The sequence below is a fragment of the Phasianus colchicus genome, chromosome 1 (assembly GCF_987193195.1).
Source record: "Phasianus colchicus chromosome 1, bPhaCol1.hap1.1, whole genome shotgun sequence".
NCBI classification, from domain to species: Eukaryota; Metazoa; Chordata; class Aves; order Galliformes; family Phasianidae; genus Phasianus; species Phasianus colchicus.
Window position 1 is genome coordinate 98,939,463 of NC_143436.1, and position 14,614 is coordinate 98,954,076.

General features: G+C 37.2%; 1 protein-coding gene across 1 annotated transcript in view; it reads right to left on the bottom strand.

The window, feature by feature from the left end:
* ROBO2 (roundabout guidance receptor 2) overlaps positions 1–14,614 on the bottom strand; it is a 1,058,225-nt gene that overhangs the window by 62,792 nt on the left and 980,819 nt on the right. Inside the window, exons 16-18 of the mRNA XM_090121115.1 lie at positions 13,772–14,003; positions 7,142–7,266; positions 4,208–4,379 (exon numbers count right to left, since the gene is read on the bottom strand). Coding sequence (XP_089977241.1) covers positions 4,208–4,379; positions 7,142–7,266; positions 13,772–14,003 — 529 coding nt within the window. The remainder of the gene's footprint in view (positions 1–4,207; positions 4,380–7,141; positions 7,267–13,771; positions 14,004–14,614) is intronic.

Consider the following 14,614-nt stretch of genomic DNA (forward strand, 5'->3'; position numbering starts at 1 on the left):
CACGGTACTGTCCAACCAAAAGCATGGGGTTAGGTCCTCTGCTAATCTCAAAGCTGGATTCAGTTACTCAGGAAGAAATGTGATGCACTGCACTACATTGCTATAACACCGTTAATGATCTCTGTGATTTTATTAAGCTTTCTCTCTTTCATCACCATGTCAATATTTAGTAATGACGACTGTCTGCTTTTGCAAACAAACTGCTGAAGATGTGCTAGAGCTTGGCTTGTTTTCAGTAATCTGCTCAAGAAACAAAACAGACTTCCCACAAGCAAACAGGTGCCAGAGAAAGATGCTGTCATTTGTTAATGGAGAAACAGCCTTTTGAGTACCAGCCTATACTGGGTCATGCTGATAAGCTTTACAGGTGTCAAGCTCTCTAAGCTGCAGCTCCTCTTTCCCAAACTTTCCTATGATGTCTTACCACTGTGAAAAAGACAACAATATAACTCAACAATATACTCAATATAACTCACATAACTCAACAAGCACCAATGACACAGAAAAGCTGGGAGGTAGTGGAGGCAACTTTGCCAGTTTTCCTCCTTTTTTATTGCCCATGGAAACAACCCATAGGTGCAACCTAGGGCTAGAAGAGGAAGTGCTGAAGAGTAAAACTAATAGAAAAGGAATTTTGCAGCATGCTTCTCTAAGCACACAATTGGTTTTCTAGTAGAAATCAGCATGGGAGTTGATGTCACTCTAATTGCCATTCGCTTTCAGTTAATTTCTGTGCCCTTTGGAGGCAGCAGGCCGGTGAGGAAACACTGCTATAGAAGCAGCCACGCTACCATGGGAAGGAGAGGGCAGGGAGGGGCTTCAGAGTCACCAGCTTTGAGAGCAGATCCTCTTGGGCTGAAGAAAAGAGCTGCTTCCTGAAAAAGCCTCCAAGAAGTTCCAGTGCAGAAAATCCAGTTTTATCTTAAGGCCAGAAAGCAGTCTTCTGAGGACGCAGGATGCAATAACAAACCCCAGAGAACGTGGAGAGAGTGCTCAGTGGTCCTTCTCCTCTTGATCTCTTCTAATGGAAAGTACAACTTGTCTCCAAATTACCTTCTGAAGTTTGCAGTCTGCCTGTTTGTACCTAGCATTCACTGCCTAGCAATTACAAGTGAAAAAGTAATAGCTTGTTTAAATGTCAAAATAACATATATTTTGAGACTTCAATGACTGAAAAATAAATGGATATGGATGAACATTACCCACTGATGCTTGATAAAACTAATATAATTGTTGTGGTTTTGGAGAACAAATTGCATCATTTTGTATTTCATTGTGTAATATTTAATCAGTATTTAATCTGTAATATATATACTATATAAGTAATATATATACTATCCAAGGTACCAGTGTAATACTTCGTATACTGCAGGTGTTTCTGTAACAATGCTGTCAGTTCAACTAATTAGAACATAGACAAGGGAAGTGTGTGACCTGTAACGCTCCATTGTTCCCGAAGACAAAACCATAATGAAATATAATGTCTTCCTCCCATTGGAGAGTAATGAAGAACAAAACTAATTTGTCGGACCAAAAATTAATTAGACACATCAGATTCAATTGTACCTATTACTGTGAAAGTTTGCAGCTGTTCCTCATACTATTATGCCAATGATGGAATGTAAGAATGAACATGCCAACTGATGAAGAGAAATAATAGTTCTACCATTAACCAATGTTGCTGTTATCCTCAATTCTATTTGTGATATTCCAAGCAAAAAAAAACTTAGCATATCTGTAACGACAGTAAAAATGTTATTCTAGACTCTCTTTGAGTCTTGTATAGCATTTTTCAACACTGAGTTTGAAGTATGGGCACAGAATTCCAGAAACTGTGGCATTACTTTTAACTAAAGAAATATCATACTTCCTACTACTCCATATTCTGCTTATACTTCCTGGATTTTGATTAACCTGATGCTTAGACTTGGATTGTGAAGTCAGTAGTTGATTATCCATGGTGAAAATTAGTTATTTTCAGAATAACTTCTTATATGAATGCATCCTATATTTAAGAATAATATCTTACTTGTCACAAACTGGAGTCTATTTAATGACAATGGAAGTTATATTGTTCAGCAACAAGTCTCATCTGCTTTTTATCACTGACCTGCACTCTCCATAATTTAGAATTCCATAGTGTTTGTTTGCAGGTTGTTAAGTAGCTAGGCACTAGGCCATATGGGAATCCATTATAATACAACGACTTGATCATTTTTTTCCATTTATGGCTATGTTTTGAGGTTTGTTCACTTAACCTATGTGATTTTTTTTATATATATCAGAAAATTTCATTTTCTTACTTTATGTTGCTGATTCTCAGTCAAATATTGAATGGGATTAATTCAATTATTTCAGAAATTGTGCCATTTAATTAGTAGTACCTTTATGAAGCATAAGGAATAACTGCCAGTGATCATGGCTCATAAGCAACACAAAAACATAACCTTGTGAAAAATGAGATGCAGACTATGAAACAGTAAATACATCTAGCTTTGTGATCTCAAAAGAGAAAAGAGAAATGAGAACAGAAACACAATATAAGAAAAAAAAAGATTTTTACTTTTCACGTGAAAGACTCTTAAAATTATAAAGATGCTATCAGACAAACTTGTGTTAATGACATTCTGGACTCATTAAAGGGATAAATATTACTAAATTTAACAATGCAAAACTTACTTAGCATCAACATGCAATTCCTTTTGTATTTTGTGTCCTAGCATCCCTTTCCTCCTTCACATAACAATACAAATATCCCCACAATTAACTCTTAATTATACTAGTCATTTTTTTAAAGGAAAAAGACAGGATAAAGGTCTGTGCACAGATGTGGAGCTAAGCATTCTGGCAATCACCCAGCAAAACACTTTAGTGCAAGTTTAACTCATAACAGGTTAAGTGGCACAAGACTACTCACATGCTCAAACTGAAACACGCTTAAGTATTTTATTGGAACAAGACTAGTGTGTAGCTGGATGGAACCCTTTCAGCAAGGATAAAAAAAAAAAAAAAAAAAGGCCTGCTAAAAGCAAATGCAATGACAAACCAGACTCACAACAAAAGTTGTTTACACAGAGATCCAAAACTCATGCTTATTAGAGGACAGATTTCTTGTATTTTCAAAACATCAAATTCTTGCTTTCAGTTCTAGAACACTCTTTAACCTTCTTTGTAATTTTTGTGACTTCCTCTTTCTAAAGTCATTGTAACTTGTATTCCTTCTCTACTGACAACATATCCAAAGCTGGAATACCTCTACTTTTGTCTTTAAGCGTGGGAACCTGAATATCATTAAACATTTAAGCAATAACATAGGAATTGACATTTTCTAAATGTCTACACATAATAGAACTGTTAATATTTGGGACATTGTTCTGACAGAATATTCTAGAAAGAAAATGTGACCAACAGACTTAAAAACAAGCAAGAAAAAGCTCATTTTTGTAATAATTAAATTATAACATTCGGATGAAAGTAACAAAGTCCCCATATTCAGCACTCAGAAGAGGTGCTGCTATGCACAGTCCAATTCAGTTTTGCAAAAATAGTTTTCCTATTCTCATCCTTCTCATTTTGTTTCTGCATTTGTATTTCATACTTGAGAAGAATCTCAGAAGAAAAAGTATCTGTGCTTCTCTTTGTAAAGGAAATTAATCCTTCATGGAAACTAATAATAAGATACAGTTATTTCAAAAGCAGAGATGCTACTACCACCTTTGCTCTCTATTTGGCTTACAGGCGACTTATTTTTTGACAAAGAAAACTCATCTGCTTGGGATACCGGAGAAACACTGGCACACTATGTTCAGAAAACCAACTGTAAACAGTGCCTTATGCATCAGTGATATGAGTAAAGCAATATTACAGTCATCTGAAGAGGAGAAAAAGGGAGCTCTAGCTGTTAGTTCCATAAATCCATCAACCTGCAAAAGTGGTGCATACATTTTAAAGAATCAGTTTCACTAGATAATTTGTATCTTCTATAATGTCTCAACAAAGAAAGAACTAGTTCACTCCGCTAGCTGTGAGAACTCTGTACAAAAGGCACAATGCCAGCAGGCACTGGGACGTTAAAAGCTAACTACCAAGCTCAATTCAAAACATGTCTTTTGCTCCACAGATTTTTATGCTCTCAGAAGTGATTAATGAAAGCATTTCTGAAAGTAGAAACAGGCAAAACAAAACAACAGAATACACAATCACTTACCAATTATTATCGGTTGTGGCTCACTTTTCACTCCCACACCTGCACTGGTGCTTGCAGCAACTTCTACACGGTACTGAATACCTGGATACAGGCCACCTATTACTACAGACCGAATGGCTGCATCTACTGTTTTGTTGATATGAAATCGAGTCTCATTACCTAGACACCAGATCTGGGACAAAAGTTGATGTGTTAAAAAATAGGAAATTCTTGGTATTCATAAACAACAGCTCACAGATAGGACATATCAAGGTTTTGCATGACAATCACCTATTTTGGTATTTTGGACTTGTTAACAATGTTACTATCTAGGAGCAATTGGAGGACAGCAAATTATCCCATATTATTGTAAAATCAGGTAAATTGCAAAGTCTGTTTGCAAACACCACCTTGGACTCTGGCTCTCCACGGAGCACAATTCCATGGCGTGCTTTGAAGCACAGAATAGAATCATCCAAGTGAAAAAGATGTGTTACATTTTCATTGAAATCTTGTTCAGTAATGTGATTACTGCCAAATCTTTTCGTAAAAAAATCAATTTTTTTCATTCTTATTTTCCCACAGGACAGTAAAAGGACAACTAGTGAAATGTTTCTTAAGTATTAAAGGATAAAAATCTTTCAAAATCCTTTTCTATTCCTTTTTGCTACACAGCAGGGGCATGCGACATTTCTGAAGCAGAGTAAGTACAAAACTGCTCTTTATTGTGATTACATACATTGTTCAGAAATCCAGATATCAGTTCCTGACTTGATTATTTTCTAATTACAGAAGCAACAAAACATTCTTAAATCTGAATTCATATTTTATAATGAGAATGGTATATAATTTCACAGAGTTATTCCTGTCTCCTGCATTTATTCATCGTCCTTTCCTGAGAAGTTTCAAAACTAAGACTTCTTAGGGATTCTTCTTCAGTTATTGTTTTTGGCACATACAGCTTTTCTATGATCAAAGAAAGCATTTGCTGCCACTACAGTCAAGAAAATCAATGCTTAAAAGTATCATATGTACACTACATAATTACAACAGCAGAAGAAAGCGCTACTGGTGGAACCACTCTCAGCAACCAATAGATGGGTCTAAACAACATTAATACTCTCTTTACCCTTACTTCTGACCCTTCTCAGTGTTTTATCACACCTTATTCTTTTTTCTGCAAAGCACTGAGAAAGGCTTTGAGAACAAAATAAACTTCCATTCTTCTGAGCTCACGTAGAGGCTACGTGCAGGGCAGAATGCATTAGGGCGAGAGACTTGCAATTCATTCTTTCAGTCCTTGTCTGTCCTGGTCTTAAGTCACAGCAACTACAAATACTCCTAATTATAGGCACTGAATTCATAAATGAATCTACATTCATTCTTATGCTGGAAACAACAGATTTACATTCAATTTGTTAGAAAATATCCAGTGAAACCTCAGCAGTCATTTTATACTAAAGACTCTTTGCATTAGGTTCACCACAGCCAGCACACTAATCAGGCAGCCATCTAATCTAACAATAAGGGATGCAATAGGTGGTGACTCCAGCTGTTTTTCTAAACAGTCCAGAGGCCTGAGTACTCACCTGGAATGTGGCTTTGATTAACCAACAGATGACTTTCTTTCATATGTATATACTTTATGGTTTAAGACTGTGTTTTACTTATTTGCCTACAAGCCCCTGAAAGTTAATGTTACCTCACAGAACATTCATCATCAAGAAGAATTAAAGCAAAAGATACAATTATTCATATGAAAATGAGATCAATACCATATTGGCATTAATAAATCTTAATATTAAATAAAAGTAAAAAAAAACACAAGTGCTATGCTAAAAATAAGTGTACATTTACTGCATCCCGCTGATCAAATGATAATCCATAAGAGGTTAAAACATGAATTGGTTACAAGCCAAGCACTTTCCTCCTTCTTGATTCTGTTTTCCCTCACAACGCATCAGGAAGAATAAATTACATATTCCTGCGTGAAATAATCACCTGCATCTCAAAAAGATTATCATTTCTGCCCTTAGTAGGATTTTCAAGGAAGCTGCCCTGCTCTATTTCAATTACAAATTTCACATTCAATATAGAAGTTAGCCACAATGAATATATTCACCAAACTGCATGTTCCACGTTTACAAGCCTGTGATAATGCTGAATGTAGCATGATCATTTTCTCCAGTCTTCCCTCCACACACACCAATAACACACTGCAATATTTCCAAGTTGGGAAAATATACTTGTGCAAAAGCAAGCTTAGTGGGGAAGAGACTATTGCAAAATGTAATGTGATATATAAGGGAAGGATAACTTGAGCCATTACAGAAAAAAAAAAAACAAAAAAAAACAAAAAAACAGAGAAAAGGCAAACAGTGCAGCAAGCAGTTAAGTAACAAACTCTGCATATCTAGCCTGTTCCTCAGACCAAACAAGCTAGCACTTTAAGTTGTGAATCTTGACACAGATAGTCCTTGAAGGAAGACTTGTATTCTCCCAGAGCTATAGTTCTTGACTCTGACCTTGAAGTGATAAGATTAACATTTTTGCAGGGGAGAGTAGAATCTTTCCTGCCAGCTTTTCTACCAGGCTGAAGACATTTTGAGACAGGAGCTCCACCACTTGTCCTGGGAGTAAAGAACCCCCTAGGAAAAAAAAAAACAAAAACCCTTCTCTTTCTTCCAAAGATAAGAAAGAAAGAAAACCTTTAAACTAGATGGCAACTACAAGTCTCTTCCAGGTCTAGCTCATGTTATTTTTGGTTTTAACAATAACAGTAGCACTGTTTATATGGAAAAAAAAAAAAAATCCATAGGCACTCAGTCCTTTTTCTCCATATAATTATATGGGTGGCAGTAAATGCTGTCAGAATCTAAATCTGTAAACAGTGCTATTGTTCTGTAATTCATGCAGGCTAAAACACACAACCCTTCCATTACAGATCCTTTCTACCTTATATTCCTGGATGATTCCATTTTGGTGATCTGGAGGGGGAGGATCCCAGGAGATGCTGATGCTTGTGCTGTTGTGGTTTCCAACTGTCAGGACAGTAACAGACTGAGGAGGGGCACTTGGAGCTGCACCAAACAGAGGGAACAAACAGTAATAAGACATTAATCCATTTGCTAGAGCACAAATTTTGCTAAAACAATGTAAGTGCAAGCAGAGAACATACAAAGTTCACAGCCCTTGCAGGCCTAGGTATGCACATCTTGTTAGGGATTGACAATTTTGAAAAAATGTCTTTCTGAAGAGAAGCATTGTACTGAATGAAAATGTGGAATTTGTGGTAATGGAGAATCAATACAAATCACTTCTCATCTATTGCATTTCTTAAGCTCGCATTCAAATTATTCTCATGCTTGCATTTGTTTTCCATAATACATGGTTAGCTATGCATACGTCAACTAAGTCAACCAAGTCATAACATGAGATTGTATCCCCCGTCCAGAAGAGTCTTTTCACTTTTTTTTCCCAGATGGTCTGATACTATTGTGAGAAATGGGAGTTCAGGAATTTTTGTTTGCTTGTTTCCTTTTTGGTTCTCTCAATTTGTTTAAGCATAAAGATTTGCACCTTTACACCAAATGCTAGTGAATGGGAGAGCTGATAATTTAGGTCAGATATATATTTACACTCTTCTTTCTTCAGGCTAATCTTTCTCTTTAGAGTCCCCTGTTCAGTTCAACCATTCATAGCTGTTTGGCTGGCCACTGCACATCAAGGCCCTATCCTTGCCAGCCCCCCCTACTCTGATTTGAAGAGTGAAGAAAAAAATAAAAATTAAAAAAACATTGCTGTTAGTTATCAGAACTATGCTGGCAAAGCCCTTTCTGCAGTGACATCAACAGCAGGGTGCTTTTGTTGTCTTAGGACTTGTTTGGGAAGTGCTGCAGCAAGTTCCATAGAGAGGCCAAAGTCCCCTCTGTGAGCATCTTCAGCACCCATGCAGGTGCTCTCCCTGCACAGCTACAGCTGTCACCACAAAGGCATATGTCCTTCCCTGGCCACTATATGACATTAAAACTTCTTGTGGCCATTGAAGCAAACACTGAAACTACCACAGTGGCAAGCTAAATCACCAATGTTGTGTGTGTCATATTAAGGTATGTCCTTGGGGGGGGGGGGGGGGAGAAGGGAAGGAATCTAATATCAGCTGCACCAAGTTGTTCCTATGATCCATCTAGTCTATCTTTCCCAGTCCATCTACTCAGTCTTCAAAAAAACAAAACAAAACAAAACAAAACAAAACAAACAAACAACAACAACAAAACAAAACTAACAGAAAGAGTCTAGGGAAGTGTGGACTAATATAGCAAGTGTATAATGATAACTTTACAGGACAGTCTTTCAGCTCCCAGCAGATCCTGTTCCAGGGTGACTTTTTTAATAACTCTACTGAAATTTTCTTCCAAAAAAAAAAAAAAAAGAAAAGTATTTTTCACTTTTAATATGATATTAAAATATTTTAAATGAAATGTTGAAGAATAACAGCAGATTAGATCAGAACCCAAAAACCTCTCCTCCATTTCAACTTCAAATATATCTGCCCTCTGGTTTTCTGGCTCCCTGACTGCAGTCTGATCATCAAGAGCATTCCTGCTCAGAGAGAACTCTAACTGCCATGTTCCAATGGCACCAGGACTCTAGTTGTATCTTTCCCAACTGCATGGACCATAGCTCTCAGGCAAAGTAGCTGGTACCTTTGTATTTATATCTGTTAGGCTTAATGCAACCAGACACAGATATCAGCAGTATGAGCCTTTCTGAGTCATTACAGATTTACTTATTTTTTTCCAGTAGCCTTTTTGAGACTGTCTATTGAGATGGTTCTCAGGACTTGACCTGGCACTAGCTCAGGGAGCTGAGCTCACGCCTTACCCTGGTAATCATGTAGAGCTGGAGTAGCCAATCATATGAATTAAACAACTTAAAACTGTGGCATCAGAAGTAGGGAGGAGGGACCATATAAGATTACATAAGAAAAAAAAACAAAACAAAACAAATCCATAACACACGTATCATAGACTCATAGAATGGCTTGGGATGGAAGGGACCTTAAAGACCACCTAGTTCCAACTCCCCTGCCATGGGCAGTGTTGCCAACCACTAGATTAGGCTGTCCATGACCCTATCAAGGTTTGCCATGAGTACCTTCAGAGATGACGCACCCACAACTTCTCTGGGAAGCCTGTGCCAGAGTCTCACCACCCTCTGAGTAAAAATTTCTTTCCTAAAATCTAACCTAAAACTATCCTCTTTCAGTTTAAATCCATCCCCCCTTGTCCTATCACTAACTACCTGAGTAAAAAGTCAGATCCCCTCCTGCTTGTAAGCTTCTTGCAAGTACTGGAAGATCTCCCCAGAGTCTTGAACACCTTGAACACCTCTAGGGACGGGGCAACCACAACATCTTTGGGCAGCCTGTTCCTGCACCTCATCCCCCTCTTAGTAAAGAATTTTCCCCTGACATCCAACCTAAATCTTCCCTCCCTCAACTTAAAACCATTTCCCCTTGTCCTGCAGTTATCTACCCTTTCAAAGAGTTGATTTCCCTCCTGTTTGTAGGCTCCCTTCAGGTACTGAAAGGCTGCAATTAGGTCACCCCACAGTCTTCTTTTCTAAACAAGCTCAACTGGAGAGGTGTTCCACTCCTCTGTTCATCTTCATGGCCCTCCTCTGACTATTCCAACAGCTCTGCATCCTTCTTGTGCTGGGGGCCCCGGGCCTGGACACAGTACTCCAGTTGGGGCCTCATAAGAGAAAAATAGAGGGGACAATGCTCTCCCTCTCCAGCTAGCAGCCCCTCTTTTGTTGTAGCTCAGGACACCAATGGCTTTCCAGGTTGCAAGAGCATACTGGTGCTCACATCCAGATTTTCATCCATCAGGACCCCCAAGTTCTTTTCAGAAGCTCTCAAGGAGTTCTTCTTCCAGTCTGTACTCGTATCTGGAATTGCCCCAACTCAAATGCAAGACCTTGCAATTGGTCCAATTGAATTTCATTAGGTTCTAGTGGGCCCACTTTTCAAGTCTGTCCAGGTCCCTCAGGATAGCATCCCTTATTTCTGTTGTATTGACTGCACCCCTCAGCTTAGTATGATCAGCAAACTTCCTGATGGTACACTCTATCTTACAGTATATCATTGATAAAGATGTTGAAGAGCACCAGTCCCAAGATAGATCCCTGGGTGATGCTGCTTGTTACCAGCCTTCACCCGCGTTTAAAGTCATTGACAATAACCTTATGGCTATGACCATCCGGCCAATTCTTTATTCACCCTTCAATTCCATATCTCTCCAATTTAGAGAGAAGGATATGGTGTGGGACCATGTCAAAGGCCTTGCACAAGTCCACATAGATTACATCAGTTGCCCAGTGTATGACTCCTGTGAGTCCTGCACATTTTGGAACTACATTTTCAGATAGAGGTTCAGCTGCAAAGCAAATAGTACTAGGTAGAAAGAGTTCTGGTGGGGAAAAATAGAGCTATATTATGAATAGTTTGACTCTTAACCAACTCAAGTAAAGCACGAAAAGGTGACCTTAGGCTACACCTTGTTGAACAATAAGGCTGCACTGTGTATTTTATTGCAAATAAACCACAGAGAAAAAAAAAAGGCATTTTAAAAAGCTTAAAGATATTGTGTAACAACAAAACCAAGAACAACTGTGTGTACAATGTTAACAATACTAAATAATAATAACAAACAATAGTAATAAAAATGGCAAAACAACACTGTATAAATTTTATTTTATTATTTATTTTTTTAAAGTAAAATGAAATGTAGATACTTTCATCATTAGGACATTCAGGTATATAATGTTTTATGTGCAAGTACTGGGAACATGGAGAAAGGGAGAAGAGAGAGGTAAATGCTTTATCACTGAAAAAAAAAAAAAAAAAAGCAATGTAATGATTTGCATTTGCATTTAAACTGCGGGAATATTCTAGTTAATATTCTGTGTGTGGACTCTTTTTGGTTCTGAAGGATATATGGTAAGTTTTAAGCAAAATTAAATCACAACTGATGAATGTAGCTGAAAGTATCACTTTAAGAGCTGTGGTAAGGCAAGCAAGAATTGATTGCTGTTGCAAGACAGCAACTGATAAAACTAAGGAGACCTCCACTACCAACTGTCATATTTTTGTGGTGACAAACAATATGCAGAACAAATACTACTCCATAAAGTTATTCCAGAAGCAATTTAAAATAGTGTATGTACCCGAAAGGATTATCATCTGTCTTCATAGCAAGTGTGAAAGAAGAAGTGAAAATTAACAAACAAAATGTTCTATTTTGCTCTTATGTGTGTAGGCACACATACGTATACAACAGTTCTGCTTCCTCGTCCTATGATAATATCACTTTGTAAGCTGGCACCGTGATATAAATTAAGGCACTTGTCTGACATTGCTGCAGTTATTAAATAGACTACATTGAAAAATAACATTTTTAAACCTGTTTTCTCATTTCCCTTGCTGCTGCCTTGTGGAGAACACCTTGCCTGCTTCTTGACAGGTCAATTATTCCAGTGCTCAGCTTCTTCTTACAGATATGAAAGAACCCAAATCGCTGCTCATCTCTTCCAGAGGCAGCCAAACAGAATTCCATTTATTACCTTCACAAGGCCAAAGAGGTAGGAGATGAATGGATACTGAACTGTGACAAATGCCTGATCCAGAGGAAAAGTCTAACTGTTGCAAAATTGATTTTTGGAGCTAGCACTCAGAAGTAACATTGCATGTAAAATTCAGTCCAGCAGAAAGCTGCCACTGCCTCCTGATTGTACTTTCCTTTACCTGGGTTGTTCATCTTGCAAAAAACTTCAAACATGCATATCACTCTTCCAGATTACTTTCTAAAAATAGTACAAGTGACATTTTAAAAAAGTCAAATCTAAAAAAGCTCATTTTTGAAATGAAATCACAGGCTGCATAGAAAGTGTGACACCTTTAAATAGACTGCCATTTCTCTTTATTGGATGAGGAGCAAACCACAGTTATTAAACATTAAGTTAGTGCTATTTTTGAAATACATGAACACCAATATGATTACAAAGTTAATACGAGGAGTTAAAGGAAAATATCTCCGAAACAGCATCTAGTGGATTTCTTAACTTTCTCATGGAAGTACAAACAAATGGAAGAATTTTATAAAGGAGTTGTCATTTTGCTTACAATAAAAATATGTGTTACAAGCTGCTTTTTTGAAAGAGATACTTGTGAACGGACTACTTGACGGTTATACTCACCTACAAAGCAGATCCTCGTTTGTTAGCTATACATAACTACCCACAAGAAAAGTTCTAAAAATCTTCACAATGTGGAAAATTGCACACAAAGTACAATATTACCTGACTGGCTGTATGGAGAGATGAGGCTTAAGAAAGAAAATTTAATTTCTCATTTATTTTATAGAAATAGAAATCTCTTTTTTAGTAGCTTTTTAAAAAATTATTACTTTCAAAGCTTGGTTTAGATGACTGCAAAGCTAGTCTTAACTGATTTGTTTAGGCTTTATGGTCTGAACAAAGAAATTGGAAGCAGAAAGTAGCAAATGCTAAGTGTTACTTAAGGAATGCCTTCCTACATGTTGCAGGACATTGAATTTCCTCATCTAGAAAGAGAGGCAAAAAAACCCCAAGTTATCTTCAGGACAGCTTATTTGCTGGTCAATAATCATAACAAATTAAAGAGAAAAAGCGAGTCCTTCTGAAATGTAAAAAGGACTTGACAATCAGTACCAAATTAAACCTTGGGAGACTACTGTGCTTAAGATGCATCTTCAGTAGGACTCAAAGAATGCACTCAAAACCCATGAAAACCACATGAGCATTTAGAAACATCACTGGTATTTCTTTCCTATGTTTTGAAAGAAATCAGTGATACAAATTGGGAAGATGGACCCTCCCTTTTGTGATCACTCTTCTTTTATAGAGGAGAGTTGATGATGACTGCTCAGGTTCTCCAGGCACAGGTTATTTTAGACAGATAGATTTGTTGTACACCAAGAGAAAAGGATAAAAATTACATATCTCGCCTCAACCTCTTTAAATTTTATAAAAAATGGTCATCAAATGCATACATATTTAAATACTGTACTACATGCCATAGGAACAAATGCTTCTGCATGTCAGTGATGTAAAATGTTCGCTATGTCTGCACACTGTTTCACTTACATCTAAATGGTACTTAAGAAAACTCTGCAAACAACTAAATAGGATAGTTTCATAAACTTTGCTGGCAGAACCAATGGAGTGGTGTGCCTTTCAAATTGAATTTTATTTTCAAAGTGCAGATCGAAGTCTTTTATTGCAGCAACACTGTTTGTAAATGAATGCCTGCTGTGTACACTTATTAGAAAACTCAAAGCCACTTGCACATAAGGAGCAGGTGGAAGTCAGAAGAACACAGAACTGGGCAAATGCTTTCTCCGGGAATACTTACAGCAGAAAACTGATAATGATGTTGAATTCGAATGATGATATTTATATTTATATTTAACAAACAGAAATCATGTGGAGCTGAATGAAGGCATGCATAAAATAACCAAAATGATATTTGACTATTTCACTAACCTTCCTCTGTGGTACGAGCAGACTTCGATTCACTGTCCATTCCTTGAAATTCATTGAAGTACGGGCGAACTTTAATTTCATAAGTGACTCCTTTTTTCAAGTTGACTAGAACAGCACTGCGCTCTGTTGGGACTTTGACCTCCAAATTCTGCCATACAGCTGGAGACGGTAGGCCAGATGTTTGGCGGTACATTACTCGGTAGCCCTGAATAAACTGCGATTGGCGGTCAACCTAGAAATGGCATTAAATAATATGTCAGTGAACATATTAAAGTAATAAAAGGTTTTGAAAAGAAAGCAAAACTTTTGCCTACAATATTTTTGTCCTTGTGAAAAAGAAAAAAAATTAACAACCATTTATGCTGCTGAAATTTAAAAATCAAAATGCCTTCTTGTACCACTGTACCATTATTAATTGTCTCTAAAGGAACATTCTTCTCACATTACTTGTTATAGAACATTTCTATTTTACTTTCTGCAGTTATATATATATCATGACAAATACCATCTTAAATCATAAAACAAGCTCTCATCCTTGCAACAAATAAAAAAAAGAGAACTTTGGCATAATGCTTACTGCATGTAAACTTATGGACATCTTGGCTACTGATGTGCTGAAATATGAGAAGAAAAGAAAAACAAATTCTCTTCAGAAGAGGACAAGTCTTTGAAGAAGCCCTGTATGCTTCCAGTTAGTCCATTACTTGGCTTACAGCTCATCTTTTCATGAGATGCTCGGGAAAGTAAAATAAACATAAGACAGATGCAGAGAAAACAACATCCAAGAACATGTGCTGTTTCTTGCGTTCATAGTCTAAACAGTCTCTTTACATCCTGGGGTTG